Here is a 20,740-nt window from a genome sequence, read left to right on the forward strand (position 1 = left end):
ACCCCAAAGACCTAGGGGAGGGTAGACCCAGAAGATGGAAGGAGCCTGGATCTCTGAATGACAGTGTGGATCTCTGAATGACTCATACTCTGCTGACCGTGTCATGAATAAGAAATAAACCTTATATGTGTTAATTCACTGAGGTCTTGAGGAGGTTTTTACAGCAATTAGTTTAGTCTGACTAAAACAGATATAAATAGTATTTTAAAAAATCAATTGCATTCCTTCAAAGCTTACCAAAAAAATTTCTGATGATCATTTGGCTTCCTCAAAAGGTTCTAGATATCTAATATTCCATGCTAATCAGGAAATGTGAGACTTGGCTCACTCACTTTATTTTTACTATAAATTATATTTTATTTTGGATATTTATTTTTGATGGTCTTCTGACCAGCCCCCCACCCCCACATACGTTTTTTTCTAAAAACTATGCAGGATGCTTCTGGAGAATTCCTTCCCAACATTATTTGGTGTGTATCTTAAGACTTTATTATTTTTTTTAAGAACAATTTTAGGTTCACAACAAAACACAGTGGAAGGTACAAAGATTTCCCATACACCTCCTGCTCTCCATATGCATAACTTCCCCCATTCTCAACATTCCCAATAGAGTAGTATATTTGTTAAAATAATGAACCTACATTGAAATATCATTATCTCTCAGATTCCATAGTTTACATTAGGTTCACTCTTGGTGTTGTTCTATGGGTCTGGACAAATTTATAAATGTGTATTCACCATTAGAGTATCATACAGAATAGTTTTACTACCTAAAAATCCTCTGTGCTCTGCCTATTCATCCCTCATGCCCCTCTAACCCCTAGCACCCACTGATCCTTTTATTGTCTCCATAGTTTTACCTTTTCCAGAAAGTCATATCATTGGAATTGTACAGTATATAGCCTTCTCAGATTGGTTTCTTTCACTTAGTAATATGTATTTAAGTTTCCTCCGTGTCTTTTCATGACTTGATAGCTCATTTCTTTTATTTATTTACTAAAAAAATTTTTTTAGTATTATTTTACAATCTACTTTAAAAAAATTTTTTTTTAATTTTTATTTATTTATTTATTTTTATTTTTGGCTGCGTTGGGTCTTCGTTGCTGCACGTGGGCTTTCTCTAGTTGCAGTGTGCGGGCTTCTCATTGCAGTGGCTCTAGGCACACAGGCTTCAGTAGTCGGGGCACGCGGGCTCAGTAGTTGTGGCTCACGGGCTCTCGAGCGCAGGCTCAGTAGTTGTGGTGCACGGACTTAGTTGCTCCGCAGCATGTGGGATCTTCCTAGACCAGGGCTCGAACCTGTGTCCCCTGCATTGGCAGGCAGATCCTTAACCACTGTGCCACTAGGGAAGCCCTCATTTCTTTTTAGTACTAACATTCCATTGTCTGGATGTGCCACATTTTTTTTTTTTTTTTGGTATCCATTTATCTAGTGAAGGACATCTTGGTGCTTCCCAGTTTTGACAATCATGAATAAAGCTGCTATAAACATCTGTGTGCAGATTTTTGTGTGGACATAAGTTTTAAACTCTTCTGGGTAAATACTATGGAGTATTTTTCAGCAATATAAGCATGCCATTCTGGCTACAGTTGATTGATACCAAGAGTGGGCTTATGTCCAAGCTAGATCAATCAACCCTTCCCAGGAGACAGGAACTCTGATTGAAATCAGGTTAGTTTCTCCAAGTAGCTAGACTTGTAACAAATTAACCCAGGATCTGTGGGTGGTCATTTTCCACATAGATCAGAGAATGAGAGGAAGCCGTTCTGCAGAGATACATGAAATGAATGAACGAGATGCACAGAGAGGAACATAGATGAGAGACATAGAACCCGAACAACATTTTCACTTTCTGGTTCTCATCTTTTCCTGGAATCCAACTGCATTCCTGGTCTTGGGTTCTGTGACAAACTGTTGTAGCTTTATAATATATATATATAATGTATCATGATATGTAATATATATTGTAGTATACATATTAATATATATTAAATTTTTATTGAATTATCTCATTTTTTTTCTTTTTTTGGGGGGGCCGCATCAGGTCTTAGTTGTGGCATGCAGGATCTTTCATTTAGGTGCATGGGCTTCTCTCTAGTTGTGGCACACAGGCTCCAGAGCACGTGGGCACTGTAGTCTGTGGCATGTGGGCTCTCTAACTGAGACGCGTGGGCTCAGTAGTTGCAGCACATGGGCTTAGTTGCCCTGCGGCATGTGGGATCTTAGTTCCCCAACCAGGGATCGAACACTCGTCCTCTGCATTGGAAGGCCCATTCTTTACCACTGGACCACGAGGGAAGTCCCTATCTCATTGGTTTTTGTATTTCTAACCAAAATAACCCTAACCAATTTTCCTGTTTTAACTTAATAAAGTGGTAATTTACCTGTCCTGTGTAAGTTTAGTTAGATAAGCCCATTTATCCATAATGAATCAATTCTCACTGCATTTATAAAATCAAGTTTATGCATCTAAAAAGATGAGGACTAAGATCTATAACAGAGGTACCACTACAACGTATTACCCTTGAGTGATTCTGGTCGGTTGGATGACCAATCAACTTGTTTACACAGGTGACATTTATAGCTCATGCCCTCCTTATTAAAACACAGATGAATTGAGGTACTGCCATCAAGATGGAGACATAGGTCATTCCAGACTTCAGTCCTCATAAGAAAACCAACTAGCAACTATCCATAGATAAGAACGTCATTGTGAAAATTCCAGAACCTGGAGGTGAAGCTGAAAAAGAACCCTTGGACCACAGAGACTGAGAGGGACTGCATTAGAAGGGTAAAGGAGCAGTTTTACTTTGCATCATCCCTCCCCTAGGCTGCCACTATGCCACACTGAGAGGGTCTCCCTGGGCCTGTGGTTTCTCCAGTAGGAAAAGAGAGCGCAAGGTGGACACCCAGCTCCCCAGCATTGCGAGATGCTTCGCAGGAGTCCCGCTCAGATCTTGCCTCATGGGATTCACTGAGGTCTTCAGTATTTCTTCATCAGGACCACCCAGTAATCTATTCTGAGGGGAAGGTCACCTAGACCTAAAGCAGTCAGTAAGGTGGGCCCACAATTTTATTTAAATTCATGAAGATGCTCTGAAAGTTGTAAGAATGTCCTCATCTCATGATGTCTTCCTAATGCAGGACCTAGATCCAAAACGCTCCTTGGAGATGCTTGGGAAACTATATAATGTCATTTTTACTCTTCCCCTAACCCATGCTTTCCCCTCCTTGGGTTTCTTTTTTTCTTTTTTCTTTTTTTTTGTAATATTTATTTATTTATTTACTTTTTTGTTGTTGTGCCAGGCCTTAGTTGCGGCAGGCGGGCTCCTCAGTTGCGACTCCAGGGCTCCTTAGTTGAGGCTTGCTGGCTCCTTAGTTGCAGCATGCACGTGGGATCTAGTTCCCTGACCAGGGATCGAACCCAGGCTCCCTGCAGAGTCTTAGCCACTGTGCCACCAGGGAAGTCCCCCCTCCTTGGGTTTCTTTTCTTCTACTCTGAGGTGAAGGCATCCTCTCATGGGACTTAACACATGATAATGGGATAGGTGTACCTAATGGCCCATGTGTTCTCTATAGACTGGCTGTGGGCAGAGTTAGAAAGCACCTTCTTGTTGAGGGTCATGGTCTAGGGCAGCTCTGTCCAATAGATATATAATATGAGCCACATATATAATTTAAAATTTCCTAGTAGCCACACTAGAAAAAAGTAAAAAAAAAAGAACAGGTGGAATTAATTTTAATAATATGTTTTATTTAACTCAATATACCCAAAATATTATCATTTAACAGGTAATCAATATAAAAAAATTAACAAGGTACTTTACAATCTCTTTTTTTCTTACTAAGTTTTCAAAATCCAGTATGCAATTTACACTTATGGTGCATTTCAGTTTGAACTAGCTACATTTCAAGTGCTCAAAAGACATTCATGGTTAGTGGCTATTATGTGTGACAGCACATGTAGGTGTAAGATAAAGTCATTGGGGTTATATCAGCCTTAGTTCTTATCACAGGTAAAACTGAAAATTACTTAACATCTTTGAGTTGTAGATTCCTCGTGTAAAATGAGTAAATTTTCTACCTCAAAATGTTCAAACTCATCACATCTAAAACTTATATCTTCTCTTTATTTCCTGAACTTTCTGTTACTGCCCTATTACTATCTTAGTTGGTGGCCTTATCATTGCACCTTAGGCCAAAAGACAACAACAACAACAACAAAATCTGAAAGTTGTAAGAATGTCCTCATCTCATGATGTCTTCCTAATGCAGGACCTAGATCCAAAACGCTCCTTGGAGATGCTTGGGAAACTATATAATGTCATTTTTACTCTTCCCCTAACCCATGCTTTCCCCTCCTTGGGTTTCTTTTTTTCTTTTTTCTTTTTTTTTGTAATATTTATTTATTTATTTACTTTTTTGTTGTTGTGCCAGGCCTTAGTTGCGGCAGGCGGGCTCCTCAGTTGCGACTCCAGGGCTCCTTAGTTGAGGCTTGCTGGCTCCTTAGTTGCAGCATGCACGTGGGATCTAGTTCCCTGACCAGGGATCGAACCCAGGCTCCCTGCAGAGTCTTAGCCACTGTGCCACCAGGGAAGTCCCCCCTCCTTGGGTTTCTTTTCTTCTACTCTGAGGTGAAGGCATCCTCTCATGGGACTTAACACATGATAATGGGATAGGTGTACCTAATGGCCCATGTGTTCTCTATAGACTGGCTGTGGGCAGAGTTAGAAAGCACCTTCTTGTTGAGGGTCATGGTCTAGGGCAGCTCTGTCCAATAGATATATAATATGAGCCACATATATAATTTAAAATTTCCTAGTAGCCACACTAGAAAAAAGTAAAAAAAAAAGAACAGGTGGAATTAATTTTAATAATATGTTTTATTTAACTCAATATACCCAAAATATTATCATTTAACAGGTAATCAATATAAAAAAATTAACAAGGTACTTTACAATCTCTTTTTTTCTTACTAAGTTTTCAAAATCCAGTATGCAATTTACACTTATGGTGCATTTCAGTTTGAACTAGCTACATTTCAAGTGCTCAAAAGACATTCATGGTTAGTGGCTATTATGTGTGACAGCACATGTAGGTGTAAGATAAAGTCATTGGGGTTATATCAGCCTTAGTTCTTATCACAGGTAAAACTGAAAATTACTTAACATCTTTGAGTTGTAGATTCCTCGTGTAAAATGAGTAAATTTTCTACCTCAAAATGTTCAAACTCATCACATCTAAAACTTATATCTTCTCTTTATTTCCTGAACTTTCTGTTACTGCCCTATTACTATCTTAGTTGGTGGCCTTATCATTGCACCTTAGGCCAAAAGACAACAACAACAACAACAAAAAAGTCTCTCTCCCTGCACGTCCAGCCAGTCGCCAAGTTCTCTCAAACATTTCCTTAACTAAGTCCACTTCTCTCCATTCCTACTCCTGCTTCAGAACTTCATAATGCCCAGGTTATCCTCTCCCTAATTCATTTTCTGTATGATTAGTAGTGTCTGTCCCCTGACCATGACTTAGAGCAGAGGTCACAAAGCTGTGGGGCTCTACAAAAATGCTTGTTTTTCAAACAATTTTTAAAATTAGTCTTAAACATTTAAAAATTAGTAGATTTTACATAAAATTCCCAAACTCTGATTTCCTTGGACAGTCAGACGATCTAGCAACATGTTATTTTAACCTCCTGGCAATGACCAACTGAAACAGAGTAGCAACTGCTCCCTTGGATGAGGAACGCTTTCTCCAGCTCATCATAGCCCCACCTGGCCCAACTCACCACCTGGAAAGTGCATTCCAAAATTCCTAGGACAGCATTTAAAGCCTTTCATGATTTATCCTCTGGGTCTATTCAGCCTCATTTCATGTCAGTACTTCTTCATATTTTGTTCCAATAAAATCAAACTACAGGGCTTCCCTGGTGGCACAGTGGTTGAGAACCCGCCTGCCAATGCAGGGGACAAGGGTTTGAGCCCTGGTCCGGGAAGATCCCACATGCCGCAGAGCAACTAAGCCTGTGCACCACAACTGCTGATCCTGCGCTCTAGAGCCCGCGTGCCACCACTACTGAAGCGTGTGCGCCTAGAGCCCGTGCTCCGCAACAAGAGAAGCCACCGCGATGAGAAGCCCGCGCACCGCAACTAAGAGTATCCGCCGCTCACCGCAACTAGAGAAAGCCCGTGCGCAGCAATGAAGACCCAACGCAGCCAAAAATAAATTAAATAAATAAATAAATAAATAAAAATCAAACTACAAATATCTCAGCAAAAATGCCTCACTACTCATGACTTGATGATTTTGTGTGTTTAGAATATTCTTCCCTACCTAGAAGCTAGCTGAACTACTACTCTTTCTTGGAAATTCAGCTTACACATCATGTCCTCTAGATAGGTTTGCTTAATTCCCTTACCCCACCCCTTTCCTGATATAAGTTCAGTTAGACTCTCCACTATGTTACCTCTATACCCATGACTATTCCAGTCATCATGTTAATCACTTCATTGTGTTTTGTTTGCTTATATATCTCTCTTCTCTACTATACTGTGGGTTCCTGGCACTTAAGAAACATGACTTTTAAAAAAATCACTGTAAACCCAGCATGCAGTACAGTGCATGGTACATATTACCATTTTTAGAGACCAATAAGTAATACCCCTTTCTTACTCACCCACCTTTGGAACAAACTGAGAGTAGCAAGAGTCATGCAGAGGGAATCAAACTTCAGCTTTCTCACCAATAAAAAGTACTTTGGAGGAAGTGGCTTCAGTTGTTTGACCTCAGTGGGTTCTCTGATAACTCACTGCGGTACTAGGCAGATTTACCATGCCAGCCACAGGCAGTCTAGATACCTATGGGCCTCTGCAACAGGGACAGACTCCTTTTGTATGGACAGTGGCAGATTAGAGCATGGTGAAGCCTGGTAGCACAAAGAGAAAACCCAGGTGGCACTAGGGCAAGCTTGCTCAATTGCTTCTCCTAAATTTATCAATCAAATAAATCACATCTCCTTGATAATATTCTTCCTGAAGTATGGGCAGAAAATCTCTTCCTTTTATGAAAACAGAGGAACAGAGGATGTATACTCTCTGTCCAGAACAGAGATCCAATAAGTAAATGAGTAATATTAATTTGAAGATGAAATCAAATTGACAATGCATATTAGTAGTACCCAGCCACAAATTTGTTGTGTGACTGTGTTAGCGTTTGCTATGGTAATAGACCATATCGACATCTCATGACTTACAATGTAAACTTTTATTTCTTGCCCAGGCTAACTGACGGTTGCAGGTCAGCCAAGGTTTTTCTGGGCTCAGCTGGGCTTGGCTTCAGGCTGTGGGCTGGGTTCAAGTTTCCTCTCTCATCTCATCTAGGAAGAGTGTTGAAGGAGCAGTCAAACCAAACCATGAAACTGCAATTAAGTGTCTGAATAGATGCAGCAAATACCTTGTACATTTACATCCCTTTGGCATGTCCCACAGCCAAGCCAAAAGCCAGTGAATAGGGGATGTCCACTTCTCCCAAAGGATACTTGAGCAAGTCACCTGACAATGCGAAAGCATATATAATTCTCTTATAAGTAGGGAGCCAATAGTTGGAAGTAGTAATCCAATCTATTACAGTGACTTGAAACAAATTTCTTCTCCTCTATGGACCACATTTTCTTCATCTGTAATATATGGGAATGAAGATTCCTGTTTTTGACCACGCATCTGGGCACTGTAGCCCAGACAAGTTGACATGGAACATTAACCATCACAGTTTCCCCTGCAGAAAGTGGGGTTTGTTAGATATGACCCATGAGCATTGTAGATCTTTTCTCTGCATTGTGCTATGTTACTTCACTCTCCAAACTATTGCATTTGAGTTCAAATCACCTCTGTGCCCTCATCACTGCTCCATGGAGCAAAAGGTGCCGATTTCCCAATAGAAGCATCCTCTTGTGTAAATTCGTATCCTGATGTTGGAGCCCCAGTGGTTTCCCCCAGAGGATTTCACATTCCTCTCCTTTCTAGTGGTGCACCCGTTCACTTACCACCTCCTGAATCAGCTCTTATCCCCATTTACTTCACTAGAATCTTTGTGAGTGGGTTCATGGTTTTTCATTTCATTATAGTATTGCAGAACTTAAAGGCGTGTTCCATTTCTTGGTATATATGTATGCATTAATGTTATAAAAATAACAGTGTGAGAACTTGATAAATAATGCAGTCTTTAAACCCATGGAGAAGGAGGAGCAGATATTTTAATCTGAAGAAGTTGTGAAGGCACACACATGAGCACAGGAAAAGGGGTTAAACAGCACAGTGTATGCAGAAACATACCCTTACACTCTGAGTTTAGAGGGCTCCACATTTCTCATTGAGTTTTATGCCTTGGCCCTGAAACTTTAAACCAGGCAAACTCATCCCCACACAGGCTTTCCCAAGTCCATAAACAAAGCTGTGGCACACTTTTCCTGTTTTTGGCAATTTCCTAGGGGTCTTTAGCCTGGTCCCCAACATTGCTCCCTCTTCACTCCAGCTTTGCACATCACTGACCGTTTGCTTCTTTCTTTTTTAAAGTTTTTATTTTATATTGAACTATAGTTGATTTACAATGTTGTGTTAGTTTCAAAGTGATTCAGTTATACATAAACATATATCTATTCTTTTTCAAATTCTTCTCCCATTGAGGTTATTACAAGACTGTTTGTTTCTTTTCTCAGTCTTCCTCTTCGGACTTGATACCTGGACTTGGAAGTCATTACTGAATAGCATCTTTCCAGGTCCCTAATATCTTAGCTTCTACACATTCTTATGCCTAGATACTCAAAGATTCAAGAAATGTTGAATATTAAGATGTCTTATTCCCCTCTAATCCACAATCTGAATTAAATACAGGCTTCAAGTGTGGAGAACTGGTAACCACAAGGTGCTAAGGGAAGAAATGGAAGAGAGATTATAAATATCCTGATTTTGGGTGAGGGGGGGAACAGTGTTACAAGTGCCAGGGTTAGTGATAATGGTGAACTGACCCCAAATGCCCAGAAGATAATTTGCATATGCCTGTTTCCTGTATTTCACTTATAAATGTTGCCCAGGTTGTATTTTCCCATGATTTTATTTTTCAGCTGTTTCGTGCTCACTTATTGGTACACTGTGAACGTTTAAATATGCAAGCTAGTATTTTATGGATAGCTTGACCCTAAAAATCATCCTGTGCAACAACTGTCAGACATTACACATTACCTGGGTGACAGCCCATCGGTCCCCGCCTTACTGACTCTTGTGCATAGCGTGACTACGATCGAGGCTGCTGTGAGACAAAAGGATGTGCTGATTAGATATGGTCGAGGAGACATCTTTATCAAAGATGACAGACATGCCGTTTGAATTTCAGCAGAACCACTGCCTGATGAGATGCTCATCAATGTCAGAAACTGCCTTTGAGAAACTTCCTTTGAGCTACCTGTGTTCTTGAAGAAGGAGCTGATGTATTAATATGCATTATCTTCACATTTTGGAAATAGAACCAAACTATAAACAGGATTATATTTAATTTTCTTGGCCTCCAGAGCTGAGGAAATAGAGATTGGCCGTCAGAAGGCTCTTGTTCCTTCTTCTATTTCTGTAAATGTGTGCTTTCGATTGTGTGACTTCTGATCCCGACTTCCTCAAACCTCTGACAAGCCACTGCCTCCTGATTCTAAGGTGAATTCTTTTTTCGATGAGAGAGCACCTCCAGCTCCAGTCCCCTGACCTGGTCCTCATGCTGCTGAGGATCTTGCTGTTGATCTGTGGTGAGTAGGACAACTCAGAAAAGGGTATGGGATTCCATTCCCTGGCGCCTGGCTTCCTGAAGAGATGGGGACTTCTCAGGCCTAAGTTTCTGCCGGGCAATGGTCAGGCATGCTCAGATCCTTACTTCTCACTGAGGGCTTAGAGTTGGGCAGAAAGTCATAGATACTGGAAAGCCAGATTTTGGAAGAAAACTATCATTTTAGTTTTTATCTCATAGGAAGTGTTCACTTTCTGTCTTTCTTTCCACTTTTGATTCTGACTTTGTTCTTGGTGGTTTCGATAGCCGCAAGATAATTCAAACAACAAATTGGCCTCTCAGTTCCTTGCCCTTCTTATCATCAACATGCTTCTCCTATATCCTTCCTTGACTTCCCCATTTCTACCATCAAACTCTAGAACTTATCATTACCAACAACTGTCCCACTTTCAAAATCTTTGACTTCAGCACCCACCTCCCTACCCGACTACATTGTATTTCCAGCTTGCTTTCTCTAATGCCCCATATTCAACATGCCTTCCCCTCCCCAGGCTTACTTTTCCACTGTCAAATTACTACACTCCATGTCCTCACTTCTCACAGTACTTAGATTCTTTAGTTTATCACAATACTCCCTTGGATATACCTCCATCCCTCATCCCCATAGCACTTTCCTGACTAACACACTTTTCTGCATGCTTCTCACCTGTGCCTAAGCAGCTGAATGTGACTCTAAACAAAAGGTACAATCCTGCTGACTTATCTTCCTTTAAATGTAGGACCACCAATCTCAGGTGCCATGCAATCCTCCTATTCTTTCAGAGTCAATGCTCTTCCATTCTTGATGATCACTTCCTCATACCCACTTCTTTCTCCTCAAACTTTTCTCTTCTTACTCTTAGTTTATAACCTGAGAAAAATAAAAGCAGTCGAAAGAAAATTTCCTCATCTTTATACGGCTCTATCTATCAACCTGCCCATCTCTGCATTTACATACTCTGCCTTTTCTCTCCCTATTATGGATATATTTTCCCTCATCTGAATTGAAGACAGGACTCTCCACTTGTGCATTGGGTCCAGACTCCCTTGCTCCATCATCAAAATATTTCTCCATCCTGGATTATTCCTATAAGTATACAAATATGCCATAATATCTTCTATCTTAAAATAATAGAAATGTGACCTCCGTTTGCTTCACCATTCTGCACATCCTTTTATAGTTTTCAGTGAGTCATTATCTTTACTTGGTCTCCTCCCATTCTTTCTTTTTAAAATTCATTTTTAATTTACATTACAGTAAGATGCACTTTTTTGATGCAATGTCTATGATTTTTGACAAAGATTTAGCATCATATGACTACCACCACGATCAAAATACAGAAGATTTCCATCACTTCAAAAATTCCTTCATGCCCTCAATCCCTCTAGAGTCAACTCCTCCCTCATTCCTAACCCCTGGAAACTGCTAAACTGTTTTAGGTCCTTATAGTTCTTCCTTATCCTTTATTGAATCCACTTCAACCAATCTTTGTCCTCACCACTCCACTGAAACTGGTCTTGTTAATATCATCAACCACCTCTATGTTGCCTCACCCAGGATTCAATTTTTATTTCTCATTTTATTCAGCATCTCAGGGGTATTTGACATAAGTTGATCATACCCTCTCCTGGAAATACTTTTCCACTTGGCTTCTAAATACCGTATTCTGCTGGTGTTCTTTCTAACTTAATACCTGCTGCTTTACTGACCTTGAAATGTCTGAGTTTCTCAAGATTGGTATGTAGACTTCTCTTCTCCATCCATACTCATTCCCTAAGTTATACACTTTAGTCACTTTAAGCTTAAACAGCTTAAAATCAAGCTTATTTATCCAACTTCGATCCCACCTTTGAACACCTTTCATATATTCAACTGCCATTCAACTGTTTAATATGCATTTTAAACTCAACATGTCCTAACAGATCCTTTGATCTTCCACATGAATCACCATCACCATAGGACTTAACCTATTTCTCCCCACCACTTCTCCATTTTTGTAAATGTCACCACCATTCTTCTGGTTGCTATGGCCCAAAATCTAGGAGTTATACTTAATTCCTCTCTGTCTTTGACACTTTATATCCAATCTATAAGTAATTCCTATTGATTATACTTCTGAATTTGTACTGAGATCTGTCCCCTTCATAGCACCAATACTGCCTAGCCTGGGCCACCATCCTTACTCTTCCAGACTAAACTCTCACTCATGTTCTCCCTGCTACTCTTGCATGTCTGTAGACTGTTCTTTCTACAATGGAAGAATCATTCTACAAATGCAAATTAAGTCAGAACTGTCCATCGCTCTCCATTACATCATGAACAAAATCCAAAGCTATTACCAAGCCCACAAAGCCTTCTGTGACTGGCCCCTGCTTACTTCTCACACACCAGTATCAACCACTGTTCCCCTCACCTAGTCAGTTCCTAGGGCACCTGCCTTCTCATTCTTCCTTGGACAAGCTCATTCCTTCTCAAGGTCTTTGCATTTGCTGTTTCTCTGCCAGGAATGCTCTTTCCCAAATATTCAGAAGGCCTGCTCTCTAATTTCATTCATGTTTCTACTCAATTGACATCTATCTAAATAGTCAAGACCATCCCAAGATACTCTGTAACTTATTTTTCTACTGTATTTTTCTTATAGCACTGACCATTCTCTAAAATCATGTTACAGGTATATTTTTTTGATTGGCTCTCTCCCACTATAAAGTAAATTCCTTGACAGAAAAGATTGTCATTCATGTTCATTCCTGCAATCTAAGTGTGATGTACAATGCCTGGCATATAGTAGGCACTCAAAATTATTTGTGGTACGGATGAATAAATAAAATGTGATTTTCATGCTAGCCCTCATTGATTCCCTTCTTCTTCCTGAGGAACTGATTATTCAAAAAACAGTTAATATAAACAGTAGGCATCTCAGACCAAACTGAACTAAAATAGATAATAATAATGAGATAATATTTATTAAATGCTAGATAAATTTCAGGCATTCTTCCAAGCATTTTGTGGATATCAGCTCATTTAATCTTCACAAAACTATGTGAGGTAGTTCTATTATTATCTCCATTTTACAGAAAACTAAAGCACAGAGAGGTAAAGCATATTTCCCAGAGTCACACAGCTTGTAAGAGGAAGAGCCAGGATTCATGTCTATGTCATCTGACTACAAAGGCTGAGTTTTCTCCAGAATTTTCTGTTCTTGACCATTATGCCATAATATTATGGTCAAATCCTTGGGATAAGGGAGAATCTTTGGAGAAATCTGAAGTCCTTCTCTGGACCTAAGCCTCCTCTGCCCTGAAGTTGTTAAATAAAGGGGCATCATGTTTTGAGCATAAGCCTGTCCACTCTCCTTGCCTGAGCACTGTTACCATGAGTCAGCAAGTCTAGAGCTGGATCATCAGACTTTTGAGAGAGGGAATGAGGATGATGGGCTTGAGGAAGGGAGTGGCTAAGTAGTTATACAACAAAGGCACCATCTCATAACCACAGGTGAGAGAAGTTATTGGAAATTACAATCGTAAAACAGAACTCTGTGTCGTTTTGTAGGCAGGTGATTGATGTGGAATGTGGGGAAAGGAACAGAGAGAAAGGAGGAAGGAAGCAGGGTAGGGAAGGGGGAGAAAATAAGAAGATAGGAAGGGGAAAAGAGAGGGAAAGAGAGAAAAAAGAGAGGAAGGGCACAAAAGAAGGAGGGTGCATTGTTGGGAAAGCCCTCATGGGAGTTAAACTTTGGGTATGTTTGGGATTGGCTGCCCTGTACTGATCTCTGCTAAATTCTCTCCCAGCTCCACTCTGTGAACCAACTGGTGAGTTGCACTTCCTTTTCTTCTTCACGGTCTGTGGGTATCTTGTCACTTGAACCAGTGCAGGAGGCCTGTGGATGGCTGTGTGATATCCGGTATACAGATGACAGCGGCCCCCTTGGGTGCAGGTTGCTTGTGTTCACACCAGTCTCTGCACATGACATGTACATGCTCAGCTGATGGAACTGGTCTTGCTCTGACCTTCTCAAGACCACAGTCTTTTTTTTCTGGGGCGTCCCAGCTTAGGGAAGGTAATGCTGTTTGCACAAGGAAGTCAGGGGGTGCTGAAGGTTGATGTTATGGAAGAATCTCTGCCCTCTGGCAGAAGGACTCCAAGGCCCCTGTGTACTCCCAGCTGGGTACTCCACCAGAAGTGTTGGAAAAACTGCCAAAGTCACACCTCCACAGAGAACAACATTTCAGTCAATGAGTGGGCCATGTACAAACTGTAAACTGCTGCCTTCTTCCTGTTTTCGGCCCTGCTCTGCAGCCACAACTTTTACCCCGGTGCGTTTTCTCTCTCAGATTCTGGTTTATGCAAACTTACTTCATTAGTTTGCTCCTGATTCAGTCTTACTTGTACCGGATGAGGAGAGGAGGAAATTTTCCCCCAGAGGAAATCTTCCACTAAAATATGTTTAAATCTAATATATATGAGGACTGCTGTCTTGTGCTTAAAATAATAAGCACAGGCTTAAAAGAGATTATCCTGCTACTTCAACACAGGCTGCATGTGCAACTAGGAACACAGGGTTTGGAATTCCTATGACAAGAGATACCCAGAACCAACTCAGGCTTCTGGTTTCCTCACCTGATGTTTGTCCAAGTCTAACTCATGCCTTATGTTAATTCCATGATGCCTTGTGCTTGGCTCCGCTTTTACTCTGTAAATGTGCCTGACCAGTCGTAGCCTAAGCAAAAATCCAAAGCCGCATCAAGGATGAAGAAACAAAGCTTCTGCCACCAAGAATTTGCCAGGTAGTCTCTGTGCCTGAGAATTTTCTGAAACAAGCTCCAACCTGCAAGACTGAGCTCTGGACCCGTGCAAACTGCCCTGTCCAGTGTCCTATTCCATCCCCACCCCAGACCCATTCAAAAGAGTGGGTTACAGGTGCCTAGATGCCTTTTTTATTCCTTTTTCTGCTATGCTCCTCAGTCCTCTGGGGACTACAGTTTTCCAAGGAGAGAAAGTGATTAATTCACAGGGTATTCCAGGCCTCAGCACAGGGCAAACATTTTGGTACCACAGTTGAACTGAATTTTTAAAAGTCCTAGGGTAAAGCATTCCAGTCAGAAGGCTTGGAGATTATAGATACTGGACTAGGCATCACCCCTCAGTGATCTAGAACACTTAGCATTTTCATCTGATGAGGAGACAAAGAGGTTTTTCTTAGGAATACTCTTAAAACTTCCAAAAGAACAGAGGCTCTGAGGGTTGGATAAACAAATGCCCTGAGAGCAAACGCAATCAGGGCTTTCGATGTTTCATGGGCTGCTGCAACTGGGATAGATAAGGAGATGAGATGAAAGCAGAACACAACTTTACTCATCTTTAATTCATCCGGAAAAGAACCCCTATGGCCAAAAAGGGATACATGTATATATAGGGGTTTGTATAGAGGTCCCAGATCAAGGGATCTGGGCCATGTGGATGTATGGATGCAGGGTATTTCTAGGCAGATGCATGCCTCTTCCTTCCATTAGGAATAGCAATAAAAGGAGCAGGAGAGAAACAATACAGAAGAAATAGAGTTCCTCTGAGTATTTCCCAGACTGATTCTCCATGTCTCATATTCTATCTCTGAAAGAGAGAGCGTGGGTCTGAGACATCAGGGGAATGGGAACAGAAGAAAATGACCAATATGGCTTATAACAAGGATGAATGAAATATATTCTCCTAAAACTTCAAGCTTCACCATCTCCAATGCCAACTCTAGTGACAGTCATCAGTATCCCTGCATTGTCTCCAAAAGTGTTTTCGGTTCATGGATAGAAATTTCACAGGGTAATAACCAAGTCAAAGGTAAGAGTTGCCTTGTAGAAGGAAGTGACGCTGCACAGAGGCAGGAGGTGCTGGGGGTGAGCAGTTGGAAGCCCATGCGCCATGTCAGGGCAGGGCGGTAATGTGAGAAGTGGTCTGCATGTCCAATGAGCTGGACCTTTGAGTCTTGCTGAGAGCAAATGTTGAGAGCACAAAGCGCCACCCATCAGCATCTCTGAACCCCATTGCCCTAGAATATGTGTTTAATTCTTCCCTCTAGAGCTGTTCCTGATAGTCAGTCCCTCTCAGCCCATAGAGGGGAATTCAATGACCCTGGCCTGTAAGACCCAGCCCCCTCCACAGAAGTTAGATGTTCAGCTGCAGTTCCGCTTCTACAAAGATGGCAGGCCCCTAGGGATGGACAGGGACAGCATCCCAGAGCTCTGGATTCCTGCTGTGCGGAGGGAAGACTCAGGGTCCTACTGGTGTCAAGCAAAGACAACACCACTCAGATACAAAAGGAGCCGCAGAGTCCAGATCCAAGTACACGGTGAGTTCCGGTGGGGGCCTCTGCTGGGCTGGGCTGAGAAGGGCAGAGGTACGAGGCTGGTCTTCCCTGACTGTTGTGTTCTGTTCCTGCATGCATGGATGCTGTTTGAGACATGTACCTGAGCTTCTTTTTATCAGAGTCCTTAAGGGGTCTTCCCTTCTCCTTGCTCTTCGCATTCAAGCAAACAAAAGAATTTTTAGGAAGCCCTTACTGTGTGTCATCACTGTGCTGCAGGGTGTGGAGGAAATAGCTGCATAATATATTGTCCCTGACTATGAGAAGCTGATGCTTAACTGGCATCCTAAACAACTAGGATGAAACATGTGGTGGTGTTGTAAAGGTGGACTATTAATAGAAACTACAAAGGAGGGAGAAATCCGACTGAGGTGGTAAGAGGAGGCTTTGAGGAAAAGGCTATGGGGGAAGGGCTTATGGAAGAGAAGCTGAGGTCTGATCTTGAAAGATAAAAAGGAATTGAGGGTATTTTGTGATTCTGAACCATGTTATTCCATATAACATGGTTGACGTTTCTGACATCCTCTCCCACTCTCAGACAAAGATGTATCCATGATACCATAAAGCAATTGCTAATTCCTTTTGAAAGCTGGGCTTTCCCAGACTTCCTCAAAACTCAACTCCATGAACCTGGACCACTACAAAAAGACTCTGGACAGTTCATATGTCATAGGCCCTGTCCTAGTGATTCACACATGTTGTTTTTACTTTTTTTTTTTTTTTTGAATTTTATTTTATTTTATTTTTTATACAGCAGGTTCTTATTAGTTATCTATTTTATACACATTAGTGTATACATGTCAATCCCAATCTCCCAGTTCATCCCACCAACCCCAGCCCCCGCCCACCATTTTCCCCCCTTGGTGTTCATACGTTTGTTCTCTGCATCTGTGTCTCAATTTCTGCCTTGCAAACTGGTTCATCCCTACCATTTTCCTACGTTCCACATATATGCGTTAATATACGATATATGTTTTTCTCTTTCTGTCTTATTTCACTCTGTATGATAGTCTCTAGGTCCATCCATGTCTCTACAAATGAACCAATTTCATTCCTTTTTATGGTTAATATTCCACTGTATATATGTACCACATCTTCTTTATCCACTAGTCTGTCAATGGGCATTTAGGTTGTTTCCATGACCTGGCTATTGTAAATAGTGCTGCAATGAATATAGGGGTGCATGTGTCTTTTTGAATTATGGTTTTCTCTGGGTATATGCCCAGTAGTGGGATTGCTGGGTCATATGTTAATTCTATTTTTAGTTTTTTAAGGAACCTCCATAGTGTTCTCCATAGTGGCTGTATCAATTTACATTCCCACGAACAGTGCAAGAGGGTTCCCTTTTCTCCACACCCTCTCCAGCATTTATTGTTTGTAGATTTTCTGACGAGGCCCATTCTGACCAGTGTGAGGTGATACCTCATTGTAGTTTTGATTTGCATTTCTCTAAAAATTAGTGATGTTGAACAGATTTTCCCTCTTGGCCATGCCTTCTTTGGAGAAATGTCTATTTAGGTCTTCTGCCCATTTTTTGATTAGGTTGTTTGTTTTTTAATATTGAGCTGCATGAGCTGTTTATAAATTTTGGAGATTAATCTTTTGTCCATCAATTCATTTGCAAATATTTCCTCCCATTCTGAGGGTTGTCTTTTTGTCTTGTTTACAGTTTCCTTTGCTGTGCAAAAGCTTTAAAGCTTCATTAGGTCCCATATTCTTAATTTAGTTTTTATTTCCATTACTCTAGGAGGTGGGTCAAAAAAGATCTTGCTGTGATTTATGTCAAAGAGTGTTTTTCCTATGTTTTCCTCTAAGAGTTTTAGTGTCTGGTCTTATATTTAGGTCTTTAATCCATTTTGAGTTTATTTTTGTGTATGGTGTTAGGAAGTGTTCTAATTTCATTCGTTTACATGTAGCTGTCCAGTTTTCCCAGCACCACTTATTGAAGAGACTGTCTTTTCTCCATTGTATATCCTTGCCTCCTTTGTCAGAGATTAGTTGACCGTAGGTGCGTGGGTTTATCTCTGGGCTTTCTATCCTGTTCCATTGATCTATATTGGGTTTTTGTGCCAGTACTATATTGTCTTGATTACTGTAGGCTTGCAGTATAGTCTGAAGTCAGGGAGTCTGATTCCTCCATCTCCATTTTTTTCCCTCAAGGTTGCTTTGGCTATTCGGGATATTTTGTGTCTCCATACAAATTTTAAGATACTTTGTTCTAGTTCTGTAAAAAATTGCCATTGGTAATTTGATAGGGATTGCATTGAATCTGTAGATTGCTTTGGGTAGTATAGTCATTTTCACAATATTGATTCTTCCAATACAAGAACATGGTATATCTCTCCATCTGTTTGTGCCATCTTTGATTTCTTTCATCAGTGTCTTACAGTTTTCTGAGTACAGGGTTTTTACCTCCTTAGGTAGGTTTATTCCTAGGTATTTTATTCTTTTTGTTGCAATGGTGAATTTGATTGTTTCCTTAATTTTTCTTTATGATCTTTCATTGTTAGTGTATAGGAATGCAAGAGATTTCTGTGCATTAATTTTGTATCCTGCAACTTTACCAAATTCATTCATTAGCTCTAGTAGTTTTCTGGTGGCATCTTTAGGAGACTCTATGTATAGTATCATGTCATCTGCAAGCAGTGACAGTTTTACATCTTCTTTTCCAATTTGTATTCCTTTTATTTCTTTTGCTTCTCTGATTGCCGTGGCTAGGACTTCCAAAACTATGTTGAATAATAGTGGTGAGAGTGGACATCCTTGTCTTGTTCCTGATCTTAGAGGAAATGCTTTCAGTTTTTCACCATTGAGAATGATGTTTGCTGTGAGTTTGTCGTATATGGCTTTTATTATGTTGAGGTAGGTCCCCTGTATGCCCACTTTCTGGAGAGTTTTTATCATATATAGGTGTTGAATTTTGTCAAAAGCTTTTTCTTCATCTATTGAGATGATCATATGGTTTTTCTCCTTCAGTTTGTTAATATGGTGTATCACATTGAGTGATTTGCATATATTGAAGAATCCTTGCATCCCTGGGATAAATCCCACTTGATCATGGTGTATGATCCTTTTAATGTGTTGTTGGATTCTGTTTGCTAGTATTTTGTTGAGGATTTTTGCATCTATATTCATCAGTGATATTGGTCTGTAATTTTATTTTTTTGTAGTATCTTTGGTTTTGGTATCAGGGTGATGGTGGCCTTGTAGAATGAATCTGGGAGTGTTACTTCCTCTGCAATTTTTTTGTAAGAGTTTGAGAAGGGTGAGTATTAGCTCTTCTCTAAATGTTTGATAGAATTCACCTGTGAAGCCATCTGATCCTGGACTTTTTTTTGTTGGAAGATTTTTAATCACATTTTCAATTTCATTACTTGTGATTGGTGTGCTCATATTTTCTATTTCTTCCTGGTTCAGTCTTGGAAGGTTATACCTTTCTAAAAATTTGCCCATTTCTTCCAGGTTGTCCATTTTATTGGCATAGAGTTGCTTGTAGTAGTCTCTTAGGATCCTTTGTATTTCTGTAGTGTCCATTGTAACTTCTTTTTCATTTCTAATCTTATTGATTATTAGAAATTATTTCATTTCTAATCTAATTCTTATTGGCTAAATGTTTATCAATTTTGTTTATCAAATAACCAGCTTTTAGTTTTATTGATCTTTGTTTCTATTTCATTTATTTCTGCTCTGATCTTTATGATTTCTTTCCTTCTGCTAACTTTGAGTTTTCTTTGTTCTTCTTTCTCTAGTTCCTATGATTTCTTTCCTTCTACTAACTTTGGGTTTTGTTTCTTCTTTCTCTAGTTCCTTTAGGTGTAAGTTTAGATTGTTTATTTGAGATTTTTCTTGTTTCTTGAGGTAGGATTGTAGTGCTATAAATTTCACTCTTAGAACTGCTTTTGCTGTATACCCTAGGTTTTGGATCATCGTGTTTTTTTTGTCATTTGTCTGTAGGTATTTTTTGATTTCCTCTTTGATTTCTTCAGTGATCTCTTGGTTATTTAGTAATGTATTGCTTAGCCTCCATGTGTTTGTGTTTTTTTTGTTTTTTGTTTTTTTTGTGGTAGGTGGGTCTCTCACGTCTTGGTTATTTAGTAATGTATTGCTTAGCCTCCATGTGTTTGTGTTTTTTTTGTTTTTTGTTTTTTTTGTGGTACGTGGGTCTCTCACTGTTGTGGCCTCTCCCATTGCAGAGCACAGGCTCCGGACGCGCAGGCTCAGCAGCCATGGCTCACGGGCCTAGCCGCTCCGCGGCATGTAGTATCTTCCTGGACCGAGGCAAGAACACTTGTCCCCTGCATCGGCAGGTGGAATCTCAACCACTGCGCCACCAGGGAAGCCCGTGTTTGTGTTTTTCACGTTTTCTTTCCCTGTAATTTATTTCTAATCTCATAGCGTTGTGGTTGGAAAAGATGCTTGACGTGATTTCAATTTTCTTAAATTTACTGAGGCTTGATTTGTGACCCAAGATGTGAACTATCCTGGAGAATGTTCCATGTGCACTTGAGAAGAAAGTGTAATCTGCTGTTTGGGGATGGAATGTCCTATAAATATCAATTAAATCTATCTGGTCTATTGTGTCA

The 20,740-nt window shown here is 40.3% G+C and overlaps 1 protein-coding gene across 1 annotated transcript in view; it reads left to right on the plus strand.

Moving 5' to 3' along the window:
• The first annotated feature begins 9,756 nt into the window (after positions 1–9,756).
• LOC102996963 (Fc receptor-like protein 5) overlaps positions 9,757–20,740 on the plus strand; it is a 101,081-nt gene continuing 90,097 nt past the window's right edge. The window contains 3 exon segments of the mRNA XM_028488147.1: positions 9,757–9,787; positions 13,594–13,614; positions 15,873–16,142. Of these exon segments, the coding sequence (XP_028343948.1) occupies positions 9,757–9,787; positions 13,594–13,614; positions 15,873–16,142 (322 nt within the window).

Source organism: Physeter macrocephalus, chromosome 4 (assembly GCF_002837175.3).
Source record: "Physeter macrocephalus isolate SW-GA chromosome 4, ASM283717v5, whole genome shotgun sequence".
In the NCBI taxonomy this organism is placed as follows: Eukaryota; Metazoa; Chordata; class Mammalia; order Artiodactyla; family Physeteridae; genus Physeter; species Physeter macrocephalus.